Below are 16,951 nucleotides of genomic sequence, written 5' to 3'. Positions count from 1 at the left end.
CTGGCAGCTCCACCAAGGGAAAATGGTTCCTCAGCACTGGCCCAAATTCCTGCCAAACTGCACTTCCCTTGGCAGGGCTGGCCTGGCCAGTGAGCTCCCCAGAGAGCCACAGCAGCTCCAGGAGATGGCACTGCTGCAGCCACCTGCACTCACCCCGGAGGGCTCTGTGGGCACTCCCCAAACCACACCCAGGGAACCCCAAGCGTCTCTGGGGCAGCCTCACACCACCAGCACCTGCCTGACACCACAACTGCAGTGGGATGTGACTCAGAACATCCAAACCCCTGAGCAGAGTGTCTGAGCTCCACACAAGAGTACAAGCACACTCCTCTTTGATACATCAGCTCCACCTCTAATTTCCACACTGTATTCCATGGCACACACTGTATTCCATGGACCTTCAGAAAAAGACAGCTGAGATCCCCACTGTGGAAAAAAACTGAAATTATTCTAAAAAGTTGTATGAACAATATCTTTCGGTTTTTCCTACACACGAACACCAAGCCTGAGCTGACAGTACCATTGGCAACAGAAAACAGCTCTCCAAAAAGGAAACACTGACTTAAACAGGCCATGATCAATGTATTTGATCACCAATATAAAATAACTCTGCTGTGTATACAAAGATCTTTCAACTCAGCAGATGAATCTGTAAAAACTTTATACTCATTACTTCCATTAAAAAAACACGAAGCAAAATAGCAAACCAAAAAACCCTATATCACACCTTACTTTTTATTACCTCAGAAAAGGAAAACAGCTTGGACTAAAACTCCTCTGAAGCTATTTGTTTGTGGCCCACCTGGCAGCCTTCACCCACTTGTATGACTCTTCAGCCAAACTCCAAGCTTTCAAAATTTGCAATCTTCTGCCACTTATGGAATAACAAAAGACAAATTTAGCATTAAACCTTGTCAGCTGCTATCAGTGGCTATCAGTACCTTCAGCATCTGAGTTACTGCCTCAGCTTTAACAAATACCTGATGCACATCTTTTTCCATCACTCAGTACTCCAGGGTATATCTATTTATGGATAGCAAATGACTTGCTAAATTCATTAGAGGACAAAAACAATATCAACCAAACACAGACAAACAGCAGCAAAAGAGGCTTATTTAGATTAATAGCTCACAGAACAAGCACCCTCATTTTTTATTTGGGCATCCTCTCCATGCTGCAGAAGGGAAAGGCAGAACAATAACAGCACTGCTCTGAACATGCAATTCTAAGGCTTGGGGTGGGGAGAAAAGAACCAAGCTGTGAAGAACTTTTCCTGAGCGCAGCTGCCCCTTCCGAGGCGGATGGATTGGATTCACAGCGGGCCGAGCCCCGGCCGCAGCCAGCCCGCGCCTTCCCCTGCAGGAGAGCGGGCGCCATCTCGCGGCAGTTCTGAGCTTTGTCACCCAAATAAAGCCGCTGCTGTCACCCAAAACCTGCCCCAAGAATTCTTCTGTTAAAATAGATAAACTGTTAATTGGCAGTAGAGGAACTGCCTGGAAAATATCTATAAGCTAATAGTTCACTGCTGAAAAAACAACCGAGTGTGTCACGATTAACGTGGTTTGTCAGTGAAGATGGTCAACACTCAATTTCCAATTTCTGAAATACTGGATTTTGAAGAAATAGAAACTACATCAGCACATCCTGGAGAGACAGAGTATAAGAAGCTTGTTTTCTCAACACAACCCTTTCCTAATAACAGTCCTAAAAAAGCTGTGTATAAATATCCTTCTATAGGACAGCACACTCCAAAATAAATAAGACTTTCTGCTCACAGAGCAAGAATTTAACTTTTGTGGTTTTTATCCCTTTACAGCTGAAACCAATTCTACAGCAGAAATATCAAGCAACACATGACAAATGTATGAAAATCCCTGGCAGCATAACAGTAACACACAAAAAAGACCCAGATCCACATAAAAACCAGAGCCAACTATACTGCAAGGTAGGCAGGAGGAAGCTCAAGAAATCCAAAGGACAGATAACTGAACACAAGAAAGAGAACATAGATTTATAATGTGTACACATGAACCATATATAGCACATATGATGAGTCCTATTTCATTATCTAGCTACTGTACAGCACAGGGATATTTTGCTATAGACTACAGCTGTCTTTGTTTCCACTGTTTATGAAGAGAGAGAAAGCCCAGGAGCTTACAAGTGGAATCCAGAACAAGCAAACAGAAGATTAGCCAGAGTCAACTGTTAATGAACTTGTTTTCCCCCCACAAGGTGAAGCATTATAAACACTCTTCCATTGTCACCAAAAAGAGACCAGTACTAAAAACAGTTGGATTACCACCGCACTCCTGAAAGCTGCACCTCCTTCCCAAGTATTATTACATAAAATTACACTGCAAGGGCTGATCATAAGCCAATCTGACAAAAAGCCTGCTGGGAGCAGGCAATCAGTGAACAGAAACCACTGAGAGCAGACACTGAACAAGCCCTGTGGAAGTGCTGGAGGAAATGAAAAATCATCCTCTGCTAAAACGCCACATGCTGCATGCACTTCCCTTACATCCTCTGTACCCATGAAGAACCTGATAAGAAAAGATGAGAAATCCTAATTTATTCCCTCTTCCCTTTCTTATCTAGTTATTAGCAAACAGAACATTCCTCTGGCTCCTTGGGACAATCAGCCAACTTGTTCCTGTTTCTTTTCTACTATGAGATGGGCAATTAACTCTTCTCAAACTTTCACCAACAGCATTTTCCAGGATCCAACCAGGACAATGATCTCTCACCATCTTCATCACCTTCACAAAAATTAATGTAATTCATGCTGTAAGAAGTCTGAGCAAGAAAAGAAAAAGAACAATAGGGAGGGAGGGGGAAATCATCCAGTCGCAATTGCGTGAAAAGATCTTTCTCAAGAGCAATTCCCCTTTCTGTAGAAGGTGCCATTAATAGCACTAAACAATATGGCCCAATCACAAAACTAGCACTTCACAGTGAATATTCTGATTTTAAATGAAGGAGTTATTAGACTTCAACAGGCAGAATCACTTGGTTCCATTTCTCTCCCACTGTGAAATTACCTCGTTAAACCTTTAACAGCTTGAGGTAAGTAAAAAGCTTTTACTCCAAAAGGTTTTGTGAAAAGGATTCCTACAATTTCTGTCCATACATTACCATAGGAGACTTAGCAGAATTCCATCTTCATCTAAATGTATGGATCCTCAGCAGATGCAGGAGAGAACCTCAAGCTTGCTACCTACCAGCAGGCCTCAGGAAAAGGTTTGTTACCCTCATTAAACAGAAAACACTGAGGAAATTAAGGGAGCTTTCCCAAGTGGGAACACAAGTATTTTTTACATGAAGCAGAGATGTGTCCAAACCATCTGTGCATTTCCAAATAATCCCAGCAGTGTGCAGACACAGCTCTGTGGCTGGGTGTGTGGAATGAATGGAATGGAGACACAACTGGCAAGATGAGGTTCTGCTGCTCATGTTTTCAGCTTTGACCCAGTGTGGAAAGTGATCAATCCTCTTATCAATTATTTACAAAGCATCTCCTTTTCTCATGTAATAACACTGTAAATATTTAGAGAAAATAAAACAGTGTTGAAATATGGCACACAAAAGACTCATATATACACAGAAAACCTTCTGCAGCAGAAGAAAATGATCAAAATTCCACTATTTCCCACTTCTTTTTATACCACATACACAGGGACCTTAAAAAATGTGGTTCACTGCTCCAGATGTCAGGAGGAGCTGTTGAGTACCAGCACACAGACCAGCTGGTGTTAGAAAGCACAACTGGGGAGTGGCTTTGACAAAATAACTAAAATAACAACATTTATTCAGCTGCTTTAGGGAAAGTCACAACATGATCCAGCAGCTAATTTTGATATCCAGATTTCAAGGGAAATATGTTTACAATAGTTTGCTACAACAAGCACACATTCTCTTCTCTGGACATCTAAAATTCTTCAAAATTCACTTATTAAGCAAGTGGAATCTCTTAAGCAAATAAAAATGCAGCTATACATAAAAAGTTTCAAGAATTCAAAATTGATCCCCAGTCTCAAAGACTCAAGGTGACTTGGTGAAAAACATTTCTTAGTTGCCAAAGTTACTTGAAAAATTATGTTATTTTCTTCTCATATAAAATAAAATGTACTAGTAGAGCTTCCACATGAAGAAGGGACAGAAAGAAAGCATGGCCAACACACTTAAGAGATCAGTCAGAAGATTAAGAGGAAAGGGCTTAAAAGTCTTACTTCCCTCCAGAGCTGTGAGCACATACCTGATATTTAAGCCAGTGCTCTGATCCAGTTTCTCCCAGCTTTGTAATTTTCCCAGAAGTTTCTAAAGTGAAGATTAAAAGTAGAGTTAGACATAGACACATGTTCTAACAGCTCACCACCAGAGCTGTAACAAAACTCAAAACCAGCGTTTTCTCATAATCCTCCATGCAAAGTCAGTGTCATTCCTTCTCCTGTGGATTTCCTGATCTTATCCAGCATTTTGGGTTTATCATTCTGCAGCCCTGGGTACCCCGGCTCTTCACACACCTGTTTGACACCACCATGTCTGGACAGAGCTTGATGCCAGAAAAAGCCTTTCCAGCAAAAGAAAAGTAACAGAGAAACATCAAGGCTAAAACAGACATTTATGATGAGATTATTCTGTACACAAAATCTCCAGCTGAACAGTAAATATCCCTTTTGCCTTTTACACATTCCTTGCCATCACTCCCCTCATGCTGACTTTCCAGTTTGGGAATGCCTGGTTTGAGTCCATTAATTAAAGGAGGTAATACAATACAGGAAGAGCCTAAAAGTCAGAACAGGCAATAGAGCAAACTCCTGTTCTGCTCATCCACCAGATGTCCCAGCTCCTCACCTCATTTTCCAATTCCAGAGTCACAAGCTGTGCTTGGACTTTCTCAAAGCGTTCCAGCTTTCTCTGAAGACTTTCCACTTCCTCTTTAAGCAAACCATTGTTTTCTTTCATTTCCCTGTGATGAAGAGAGACAATTACTAGAGATTCATGCAACTCAATTCCCTTTCACAAACTTTCAGATATACAGGAATCCCAAGGGAACCATGACATTCAACTGTCTCACTTCTATATAACCTTCACAGCAAAGACACTGCTACCAAAAAAAATACAGTTGTATTGAAATTATTTTTTCTACTCAAAATACCATAATAATTATGCCCAAACAAGCTGAAGCTTTGTGTCTGCTTTACTGTATGTCAAGACAAGGGTAACAAAAGACTCCAAACTCTGCTTTTCAGACTGGCTGGAACACAGTAAGCAGTACAGACCTGGGCTTTGGAGCACTGCTTGGTTTTACTTCTTACTTTTACTTTTCAATAGAGGTGTACAAGGGTGAAATAAATCTGTACAAAAGCAAATGACCTTTAATCTCTTGGTATGTTCCAGTGTAGAAAAACAAGCATGAGAAGAAATTCCAAGACAAGCAATTTAAAATTATAATGAAATAATTACAAGACCAAACCTACGAAAATCACTTAATTAAAAAAAAAAAAAAAAAAAAAAAACTGGCAGGGTGACTCATGAAATTTTTTAAAAAGACAAACAACAATACCAAGAAACACCCAAAACTTTAAGGCAATTTATTTCACATTACATTTAATTCAATTTTTCAAACTGATTGCCACTTTGACAATCCAGAAAGCCTACCATACCCAATGGCTATATCAGAGTTTAGAAATTTAAACAAGACACTTTCTAAACATTATGCTGGAACAACAGGCCTTTAAAACAGTGTTAACAATAACTAAGCAAACCAGTTCTTAAAGGAATGTTCAGCTGCCTCTTTCTTCTACAGGAAATTCTTCCCCCAGTCTGTATGGAGTTCAACAATACATTTAAACATTGCATTTTGTCCTGGGTGGTGATTTTGGATTGTTAGAACAATGAATGCACATTCTGTGAGGCTCCTGTGTTCAACAAGATTGCTCAGATCCTGTCAGATCCTCTCATCTAGTAAGCACCATGACACTGCTCAATTCATAGGCAGTATTTATATAAAATACTTCCTTCTGAGCTTTCCCATGTGGAAACCCTAAAGAGGGATGTAAAGTGCAGACAGTGCAGGTGTAGCATGTACAGAAGAACACACTGAACCCTTCCTTCACCTGAAGTAGGTATTTTCCTCCCTGAGCTGGCGCAATTCACGCTCCATTTTTGGGAAACGAGCCAGTTCTGCCTTCATGCTCTTGACAATTACAGCATCATGTTCCTGCTGGGACAGCTTCTGCTCCAGATCCTGGAAAACATGGGATGAGAACAGGACAGCAATGAGGAAGTTGGAATTTGTAAGAGCTATTTCTGCACTGTACCTTTTATGCTCAAATCAAGGACTGGAATGAAGTTGGAAGGGAACTCAGGAGGTCATGTGGTCCGATCCATGCTCAAAGCAGGGATGACTCTTGCTGCACTTTTAACACCTGGGCTGGTCTCTTCTCTCTACACCTGCTTAGTCCAAGTTCACAACAAAAAAACCCTCAGTTACTCATTAAAATGATCCTCTTCTATCAACTGAACCAAATCTGTGATTTTCTTGTCCTCTATCCCTCCACCAACGAAATGCAGAGGGAATCATTTGAATGGCCTGCAAGAATTAGGTACAGAAAGAAACACAAAAGTGCATTTCAACATTATGGTAAATGTTGGGGCATTTTCCATTAATGCCCCAAATTATTTAGGGCTGTGTTGCAGACTTATATCTTTTCATTTCAATGGAGAAAGTCTCCTCTTGCTGGCCATCAGGTTGGTTTTACAGCAAGGCAGTGCCACTGTCAGCACTGCTCAATCCAGAGTAACTCTCCACATCTGCCTCTGCTAGGAAGACAGGATAAATGAAAATGATACACTCCCACCAACCTATGTGCTCATTTGGAAGCACAAAAAGCATCTCTACACTGATGTTTAAGATAGTGTAGTTTTGAAAGCTTTACAAGTAATTGCACTTTCTAAACACAACTGCAGAGGAAGGATTTTCTGGGAAGCAGAAAATAACTGTAGCTCATCACACACCATTTGAAAACAGATCACTCTACAAGCAGTCTTTTGCAGAGCAAATTTCTGCTGTGGCACAAGACCAAAAAAAAGCATTCCTACAGAGCACTGCTTAAGGATATAAATCACCTTTCTATAGAGAAAGCATGCTTTTTTCAATCAATTGATACAATAAAGGCAAAGTGTCATGTTACAGCTAATTGTGGATAGCCTGGCCCACCCAAGCTCAATTCTTGCTAGCAACCAATTCAGGTACTTACATGACAAACTAAACTTTACTTCTGCAACAGCCAGTTTTTTAAAAAGCAATGTTCTGTTCTTCCACTGAAGGAATTAAAATCTAAAGCTTTATATAGATCACAAAGTTTCTTACCTTAATTTTCTGTTCATATTCTGACAGTAAGGCCTGGCTTGCCTGCAGTGTCTGGATTTGCTGACTTGCCTCCTGCCATTTCCTGTCAGATGAAGACACAAGAGGCACTTGAGCAGCCAGAATTCAGGTACCAGAAACAACCCACCTTCAGAAGTCTCTGACCAACAGAGTCAAACAGCACTAACAAGGTAAATGTTACTCTTATATAACATTTGCTCTTTCAGTCTCACAGTCATATCCGCTCCCTCTTATTTAGAGGCAGAAATATCCATTCATTTTAATAAAAAGAATCGTATTGAGAAAAACACAAAAAAATCAAGCCACTTAACTCTAAGAACAAATATATACTCAGAATAAACAAAAATTCACAACTTAGAAATTGAAGAGCAGAAGTTAGCAAGCAAGAAAAAACACTCATAGCTTTCAATTACCACTCCACTAAGATTTAAGGTTTCATATTTCTGTTCTGTTCGGTTCATAAAGTTCAGATCAGCCCTTCCCACCCACATTCCTTCTGGTAACTCTTCACCAAGAACACAAAACATCACTGAGATTTAAAACTCAAGTTTGTGGGTTTTTTTCCTCAAGGTACAATTAAAATTGCACTTCAGAGTTGCTTTCAAACAACAGCTATAACCTGCACACCCAGATCAAAGAACCCCTTTGAAGAGCAGAAATCAAACACTGTTGAAAGTTTTCTGAGTGATGACAGCTGCACAAAACTGAGGTTCTGTTTGCCTTTTTCTCCCTACAGTCATTCACCCCTTGCTTACTTTTTTTCAATATCCAACTGCTCCATGAGTTCCTGCTTCTGAGAGTCTTGGCTTGTCATCTGCATCTCTTGGTTCATTATATCCAATTGCAGCTCTGATATTTTTCCATTTAATACAGTGATTGTCTGAATTAATGGGGAAAAAAAAAAAAGCATAAACACACAAGGCTGTGACTTTCCAAGCCAGACGATGATAGAAATCATTTCCAACTAAACAGTAATGACACAATCTTAGAAACAAACCCACACTCCTGCAAAACTTCAGACCTGCAAACCTACCTCAAACAAATACAAGAGAAAATAATTTTGCACTTTAATTTGCCATCCAAATTGTCATTTGCAATATCTCTTAAATAGGTAACCTCAAATTTTAAAGTTAGGTGATGTTTTTTTCTAAATATATTGACTCTAAAGAAAAGCTCACAGGTTTGTTTCCAATAGCCATTACTCAGCTCCCTGTAACAGAGAAAAAGAGAAATATCTCAAAACATCACATATGCAATGTGTCTTCTAGACAGAGAGACAGGTAGAGTTCTCATCTTGATACTGATAAGAATAAAACAGACACATCTTTTAGGTGGCTTTAGTTTCTCTAATGTACCATCACTCTCCCCCTGGTTTTAATCACTGATAACTGGAACATTAAATCTGTTTACCTGCTTTATCATATTGCTACATTTCCAGTGACACCAAGGCAGGAGCAGGGCTTAAGGACTTAGTGATTGCTGATCAACAGCTGGTACAGGAAAGTTACAAATTAAATAGTTGAACTTAACTATAATGCTGTCTGAGGACATTGAGGGTTGAGAGGATGGTCTGGACATCCAAATATACTGAAACTCTTACCCAAGTATCCATTCTGCAGTAGAATGCACAGGCATTTAAGACCCTTCAGGAAGACACACTCGGTACTTAATGTTGCTCTGATCCACTTTGCCATTCTTTTGACTTCCCTGAACACTTTCCTACATTATTTCCTCCATCACTGTCCCTTTCTTCACACTTCTGAACCCAGATGCTGGATGTTACATCACACTTTTTTTCTTTTTCTCCATAACACCCTGTCTAAGAAATCTCTTTTCCTTCTGACCTGCTCACTGTATCTGGGTTTGTTTTGATTCTAAACACAGAAAAGACACACACCACCAGGGTTTATTCATTTCCAGGTGATGAACACAATGTTCCAGTTATTTTTTTTTAATCAAAAAGGGCATTTTCAAGTCACAAGATCTGCAAAGTCACCTGGAGCTATGGATGGATTAAAAATTACTCTGTTCTTACCTCATTAGCTTCAGCTAATTTGCTCTCCTTCTCTTGCAGCTTCTTACTCATTGTCTCCATGCTCTTCTTGTAAGATTTGTTCATCTCCATTTGTTCTTTCAGCTTGTTTTCAGCCTCTGCTTCCCTTTCCTGGTACTGCTTTATGCGTGTGAGCAGCTCCTGGTTACGGTCGGCCTCTCGCTGGCCAAGGGGAAACACACAGAGAGATTTAAGAAGAAAGCAGCAGAAAGGTGAAGCCATTTTTCCTTCTTTTGTCCTCATTCCTCATTACTGTGATCACCAATGGTAATTGCTTCATCATGAAGCAAAGTTACTCAGACTACAGCTTTAACCTAGCAAGGACAAAAATTTATCAGCAGTAACTCAGTGGAATTACCCAAGGAATTACCCAGGGAAATGGAGCTGGAAAATTAAGAGACCACATTTTCCAAATCTCTTTCACTAAGACATGACTGTGAGAATACAGATGTGGCTTCACAGACTCCACTGCACACTCTCCAGCAGATTAAAGATGAAAAAATTCAATCTCCAGTTTAAAGCTGACCCACACACAGCAAATTGACTTTCAGAAACTCAGCCCTCAACAGCTGGGTTAATCAGACACACTTCCCTCTGCAACTTCTGGAATTGAGGCTATTTAAAAGAAAATATTAACTAACACAATAAATACTCTTGCAGTCTGACAGCCTTTCATATACCATTTGAATTTACTCCTACCACAATTGATCAATACTTATTGAAAAAATGCATAATAAATTGCTTTGCTAATCAAAGCAACTGGAGACACAGATTTGCATAGTAAGCAAGGATTATGCAAAGCAATGTGAGGTTCCTAAAACCTTTATCCACATGACTCAGAAAAACACAGAATCTGAGCAGGGTAATTACCACAGTGCTGGATTAATGCTGCTCCCTTTTTTTGTACCAGTATTTCAAGGGTTTCTGTGACTGACTCAGCTACATTCCAGTTTGAACTCTTCCTGGCCTAATCCCACATCACCTTACTTCAGAGGAAGGAGGAATTTAGTCACTGACTCCCTATTTCACAACCACACACTAAATCTGTCACCCTCATAAAACACAACAAAACATACTTATTATTTTTTACAGATTTCTTTTTCAATAATCAGCCACACAGAAGACTTTTATTATGCTACAAAAGCCACTGATCCACAGCTTATTCCAGTAATGTCGTTAAGCAAACATATGTGGGCAGAAAAGCAGAACCCAATAAAAGCTATTAGTCCCTGAGTGAGGCTCAGTGTTTTATCAGTGCAGGCTCTCTAGCGTGACACTGCATGCCTGGAACTGCTGCCATTCCAATTAATTACAGTCACACAAACCAAATGCTGCCAATTGTGCCAGCAGAACTTTAAACCCTCTAGGAGAAAAATTATTAAATACTTCTGGGAGAAACATATAACAAATCCCTTTTGTTACTGCTACCCGTGACAACTTGAGGGCTAAGCTAAGAGAATCCAGTGATCAGATCATCAGTCTGTGAACCTAACAAGGCTTCAAGTTCAAACTCTTGTGCACATTAGTAAGTTAGTGCAGGGCACTGAGAGGGGACCTGCAGAGCAGTTCTGTAGATGTATTGGTGCTGGCAATTTGATACCCACACCTGCAGTAAATGCAAACACAGTAAATGCATTACAGAATGACTGAAGTCCTGCTCTGAAGACAGTGTCCATTAGCAGTTAGAGAACACCAGGCTTGCACCTGCAGTGCACCTCTGAGTTTAGTTTCACTCCAAAAAGAGAGTAACCATACACATTCTGAGACAGACCACTGCAAACCAGTGCACATCCCTGAACCAAACCACTGATGTAAATGCTCTCCATGTGTTCTGGCTTAGGCCAATGCTCCCAAGCCATGAGCAAACACCACACTCACCTCATAGTTCCTGGCATTGGTGTTGGCTGCCTTCTCCAGCTCGATGCGAGCTCGTTTGTGGCTCAGCTCCATCTGCATCTTCTCCCGCTCCACCTGCAGCAGCTGGGATTTGGAGTGGATCTGCCCAGCCTGCTCCTCCAGCTGGCCAGGTCACGTGTGAAAAGGGACATTGCACACCATTAACAGCACAACAGTATCATCATGCCTGCCCTGTACTGCTCAGCTGATATTAATTTGTCATTTTACAAACTATCACCACACTGTGGTACCTCTCACACCGGCTGTACATGGGGAAACTCAGAGTTCGACTCCACGCTCAGAAACCCACAGCAAACCAAGGTGAATTGGAAATAAACTAATTCATGGTTCTTAAGTCAGAATTTCTCAATCTCTAGATGTAGCCTGACAAAATCTACTCTCGGTCTAAAAAGCTAATTATGAACTACCCAAGCCTAAGAAGCACAAATTATGCTCCCAATAAAAGTAACTGCTGAGCAAAATAACACATTTTTGCATGAGCTCTACAACATTACCCTTCATTTATTCATTCAAATTACCTGAGAGCACAGACAATACTAACAGAACTGCTCACATCCTGGTGATGTACATCCAACACACAGTCAATGGAGACTCTAATCAGAGAGAGCTTCCTGCAACTACTGCTGCCACCAGAGATGTAGCACAGGCAGAAAAAGCTTAAATTTTTGTCAACATTCCAAATGCAAAGCAGATTTACATTCAAAAGAAGCAAAGTTCTTTTTTACTTAGAGGCTGAAATAGAAATTATATTAAGATACAGAATAGAGAAACTTCATTCCAGCCTAATAAACAGTCCCTGGGATCTAAGATGTCAATTTACTTTATGCTTCATGAGCCTGAAGCAGCTAAGACAAAAAAAAAGCAAATAACCCAGGTGGATAAGAAAGCACAACTGGTTTGCATATCAAAGCCACAGCTCAATGCAAGTCTCCTGGATGTGTCCAGGCTAAGAAGTCTTTAAATCCTGAAAAAAGGTAACAAAGTGTCTTACTAGAAAAATGTTAAGATATAAAGCTCCTTTGTTCAGCAATATGAAAACAACTCACAATTTTATTTCCTGAGCTGGTACACAGATATAACCAGCAGGGAATAAATTCAAAGACCTTTCTTAAACTTTTACAAAACAGAAATAAATCTGTCTGACACTGTAAAAAAAAATTAAATATATTCTGGAAAAATTCCAGAATGGTGACAGAAAGCTTCCTTTGTTTGTTTGTGTCAATTTCAGAACGTCAATTTCTGAACGTCAATTTCTGAACGTCAATTTCAGATCTGAATGAAATTCCCAGCTCCTGGAATCAAAGGGAGCACACAACCACACAGAAATGATACTGCAGGAATCACAAAGATGAGGACTCCTCACCTGCATCCTCTGCTGGTACTGCATCTGTAAGGAGCTCTGAGTTGATCCTGGTGTAGCCATTCCAGACACTCCCTCCATACGCTGGGAAATGAAGTTGTTGAGGGATCTCAGCGTGGAGAAGACAGTGGTATTATTTTCCAAGTCCTCCATGGCTCTGGAAATGGACAGAAAATCATCAGCAAAACACTCAGAGCAAGATGCTTTGCTAAAGAGGGATCCACCACTGCCCTGAGGGAACACTAAACACGAGGTCTTCCAATTAACAGGGTAAAAATCAACCTGCAAATCACTGCTGGGATCCACAGAAAACATGACCCCACCCAGACTGAAGTTGTAATTTTCTCTGAAATGAGAAAAAGATGCAAGACCACCTCCTCTTCTCTAACCAAACTCATTGTTCTTCCCCTCAATTTTTGAAGCTGATGGGAGCAGAACTAACTCCACGGTAGCAGCAAACCCTTCCTGCTACACAACTTGTTTCTGGTGTCCCAGAAGCACTTTGGACTCCACTGATCACTTGTATAAGTGAAACTGCATCTCATTATTCATATAATGAAATGCAGCTCTTCCTTCCAATTCAGAAGGGGACTAACTAGAAGAATTAAGGGTGGAGCTCAGAAAAGCCTGCAAGGTTTCCCAGGAGATTTCAGGAAACCTTAGGTGAGTGCCTCCAGTGACTGCACACTCCATAAATCCCTAGAAACACCTGAAAAAGTCCCGGACCAGGAAAAGCAGCCACAACAAGCACACGGCTTGTGGCACACACAGAGCCCTGGGGCTGCACCCCGGGGTCGCACTGCAGCCACTGTTTGCATTCACAGCATCACGAGCAGGCGGCGTGAGAGCGGCGCAGGAGCAACAGATCTGCCAAAACCCAAACTGAGCGCTGGATACCACACACACCTGCCGGCAGCAAGCCCTTTCTCAAACCTATAAATAATTAAGGTGACACTGAGCTGTGGGACCCGGTCCGCTTCAGGAACCCCCGTGGCCAAGGCTGCCCCAGGGCACCGAGAGCGGCCGCGGCGGGCACGGGGCAGCTCCGGGCACCGAGGGATTCGCCCGCACGACTCCGCCAGGGGAAGAGCGGGGTGAGACGGGCGCGGTCGGAGCCCTCCTTCCCTCCCCTTTCCCCCGTCCCTCCCTCAGCGCTCACCGCCGCGCGCCCCGCTTGGATCTCCCTCCTCGCCCCGGCCACGGGATCTCGCGGGAACTCCGCGGCCGCCTCTCGCGAGAACGGCGGGGCCGGCAGCCGTAAGTGCGGCACTATGAGCGCAGCACCGCCCGCGCTACCGTAACGTCCCGAGCTCGGAGCGCGCCCTCCGAGCACCGACCCACTCAGCTGCCCCAAACAAGCTGCTGATGATGATGATGAGAAAGGCCTGGGAGTCTTAAAACAGCTTCTCGTATAACTCGTGCCACAGTCAGCCTGATAAAAGCAGTGTTTAATATGAAATTTGTCACTTTCAGATAAGGCTGAGCTGAATTTATTTGTGCGAACAGATTTCTGGCGATTCGGTCATTATCCCTGCTGGGATCTTAGGAACATCTTGTCTTGTTGCCTGAGAAACACCACTGGCCACACCTAGAAAGCACTGGGGAGATGATCTGCATGGCCATGACCCTTCCCCACTGCCACTGACTGGATTTATGAGTGCCAGGAAGCAGCAACTCCTAAATATAACCCGAGTCTGCAGGAGAGGCAGCAGAGCCATGGGGCTGAACATTCCCAAGGCAGCCGTGCCTCTCTGTGTGTTACACACTCTGCAGGAGGATGCAGATCCTGATGTGCACAGAAACATTTTCTAAAAGGCACTGAATTGGCTCAAACTCCCCTTTGCTGTCCCCTCATGTTCTAACAATCACCTTTATGGTCAGTCTCATTCATGACATCATGAACCCATTAAAAACTCATATAATCAAGATTTTATTTTCATTTCCATTACTCCAGCCCCAGAGGTTGCCTTTCAGATTATTCCTCTCCATTCCTAACCATTTTGTCCACAGTATTTGAAAAGCCTGATGGACTTTAAGAAGAGTAGCAAACTTCCCCAAGGTCTTAATGGTGGGATTTTCCTTGAAACACCCACTAAACTGAGATTTCCAACCAATGTCACAGAATCTGCAGCTCATGACTTTCATTTCCCTCTGTATAGCCTTGCCAAGTAATAAGATTCTGCAGAGTCCTTCCTGCTGGCCTGAGGCTTTATAGTCCTCACATCCTGGAACTGCTCCTTCAGTCTGTTGTGCAGCAGGCGGGCCTCGGATCCATCCCAGAATTTACAGAGCATCGTTCCTTTTGGCTTTAAAATGCTTTGGGCTATATCCAGGAGGCCTAAACACAGCCTGATCAGCTTCTGATGATCCAGCTCTTTAATGCCTGTGGCGTTGGGGGCCATGTCACTCAGGATGACATCTGCCTTCCCCAGGGGAAGCAGGCTCTGGATGGCCCTCAGCGTGCTGGGCTCTGCCATGTCAGTCTCCGACAGGAAAACTGCTCCTTCCAGGGGAGAAATCCGCAGCAGGTCAACGCCAAGCACGAAGCCAGTGGGGACAGCAGCATCTGTAAGGATGAATGACACAGGGAACACTCAGACTGGCTGCAAAAAGCTGCACATGCACGAGCTCTGTGCCAGCAGACACAACCCACCCCCTGCCACAGCTGCCTTCTTGTCCCCTGGCAGTTTGCTGGGTGCATCTGGATGGAGGGTTTGCCATAAGCTCATCTGTTCAAGACATAAAAACTCAGCTACTTTGGATAAACAAGGAGGATTTTTCTTGGTTTTCTGCTGCTCTTACAAGGCTGACAGTCCAGAAATCCTGGATAATGGTGCAGATGGTAACACCTCACTTTGTAAATATCACTTGCTTCACCCATGTAAACAATGCAAAGCAGTTGCTTCCATTTTTCGAGAAGGGAAACAATATTTCAAATAAGCCAAGGTAGTTGCTAAAGGTGACATCAATCTCAGAACTGGATGAAGGATCTTCCCTACAACAGCTAATCAGATCACTAGCACCACATGGTATGTTTTATTTCATAAACAAGTAAATTTCTCTACATGAAGATTTACTAGGCTCATCCCTTCATGTTTTTATCAGTGACTCTGGCACTTGCCAGTAGCCATGTCCCCTCCCCATACTGTTACCATCATAATATTTCCTTAATTTCACAGTATTTTGATTTAGATTCTGTGGTATTTCACAGACCTCTCACATACTTCAAGAGGAGTACCATCCCCATCTTGCCTGCCAAAAAACTGCACTTACCAATACCTAAGGCATTGACCCTCTCTACAGCAACCTGGCTCCAAGCACCAGGTGCTGCTCCACAGTCAAGAACAGAAAATCCTGGACGAAGAACACAGAGCTTGTCATCAATTTCCAGCAACTTGAAGGCACTTCGGCACCGGTACCGCTGCTGCTTCGATGCCTTGACAAAGGGATCCTTCAAGTGCCGCTCCAACCACCTCTGCTCATTTCCAGTTTTCCTCAGAAACTTCACCGTGGTGTGCAGGCATCTGCACAGCCAAAGCCAGGAAGAGAGGCCAGTCAACCAGTTAGTACATAACCACGCACTCTGTATTTTAAAAGTCTTTAGAGTAACTAATTCCAGTCACTAGAGGCAGCCAGGGAGGATGTGGAGTGTCCATCACGAGACATTCTCAATACAGCTGGACACGTTCCTATGCCACCAGCTCCATTGGGCTAGATGGTCTCCAGAGGTCCCTTCCAATCCAAACTATTCTGTGATTCTAAAAAGAAGCCCCCAAATTTGAGATTTCTGGCACCTTTACTTATCAGTTCCTATCACAACAGCAGGGTCAGACTTTGGATGAGGCCTCATGTCCTATCCTGAGCTAAGGGGGGAAAGTGATCCCACTCCCGCTTCTGCTCAGGTGTTTTAAGGACAGGACACAGCAGAGTGATCCCAGCACTCCTGAGCTGCCTCAGCGGGGCCGGTGGCCCCTGTGAGCCCCTCAAAGGAACGGAGGGATGGCCGAGTTCCTGCAAGCCTGGCAGAGCAACCAAGAGGCACGGCCCGCGCAGAACCCAGACCCCCATTAACCCATTCCCGAGGGAATCTCCAGGCACCGGCTCTAGGGCACCCCACCATTCCCCTCGTGGGCGCCGGGATCGCCTCAGCGGCCCCGCCACGCACCTGCCCCCGGCAAGGACAGCTCCGCCCGGGCCCGCCATGGCCGCCTCGGCCCGCCCTGTC

General features: G+C 43.0%; 2 protein-coding genes across 3 annotated transcripts in view; both read right to left on the bottom strand.

Annotated features, from left to right (window-relative positions):
• The window catches only part of MAD1L1 (mitotic arrest deficient 1 like 1), a 346,582-nt gene extending 332,655 nt beyond the window's left edge, over nucleotides 1–13,927 (bottom strand). For both annotated transcript variants that reach the window (XM_063171763.1, XM_063171764.1), the window contains exons 1-9: nucleotides 13,886–13,927; nucleotides 12,730–12,883; nucleotides 11,328–11,468; nucleotides 9,432–9,611; nucleotides 8,152–8,276; nucleotides 7,379–7,460; nucleotides 6,123–6,253; nucleotides 4,858–4,972; nucleotides 4,259–4,320 (exon numbers count right to left, since the gene is read on the bottom strand). In XM_063171763.1, coding sequence (XP_063027833.1) covers nucleotides 4,259–4,320; nucleotides 4,858–4,972; nucleotides 6,123–6,253; nucleotides 7,379–7,460; nucleotides 8,152–8,276; nucleotides 9,432–9,611; nucleotides 11,328–11,468; nucleotides 12,730–12,879 — 986 coding nt within the window. In that variant the 5' untranslated portion in view covers nucleotides 12,880–12,883; nucleotides 13,886–13,927. The remainder of the gene's footprint in view (nucleotides 1–4,258; nucleotides 4,321–4,857; nucleotides 4,973–6,122; nucleotides 6,254–7,378; nucleotides 7,461–8,151; nucleotides 8,277–9,431; nucleotides 9,612–11,327; nucleotides 11,469–12,729; nucleotides 12,884–13,885) is intronic.
• A 705-nt stretch (nucleotides 13,928–14,632) lies between these two features.
• MRM2 (mitochondrial rRNA methyltransferase 2) lies at nucleotides 14,633–16,949 on the bottom strand. Its single transcript, XM_063171415.1, has 3 exons — nucleotides 16,892–16,949; nucleotides 16,000–16,250; nucleotides 14,633–15,292 (listed from the first exon to the last, which is right to left on the bottom strand). Exons 1-3 carry the CDS (start codon nucleotides 16,927–16,929, stop codon nucleotides 14,868–14,870), a joined length of 714 nt encoding a protein of 237 aa, XP_063027485.1. The 5' UTR covers nucleotides 16,930–16,949; the 3' UTR covers nucleotides 14,633–14,867.
• Nucleotides 16,950–16,951: the final 2 nt, after the last annotated feature.

Source organism: Melospiza melodia, chromosome 18 (genome assembly GCF_035770615.1).
Source record: "Melospiza melodia melodia isolate bMelMel2 chromosome 18, bMelMel2.pri, whole genome shotgun sequence".
In the NCBI taxonomy this organism is placed as follows: domain Eukaryota; kingdom Metazoa; phylum Chordata; class Aves; order Passeriformes; family Passerellidae; genus Melospiza; species Melospiza melodia.
This window is presented reverse-complemented; position numbering and strand designations above follow the sequence as displayed.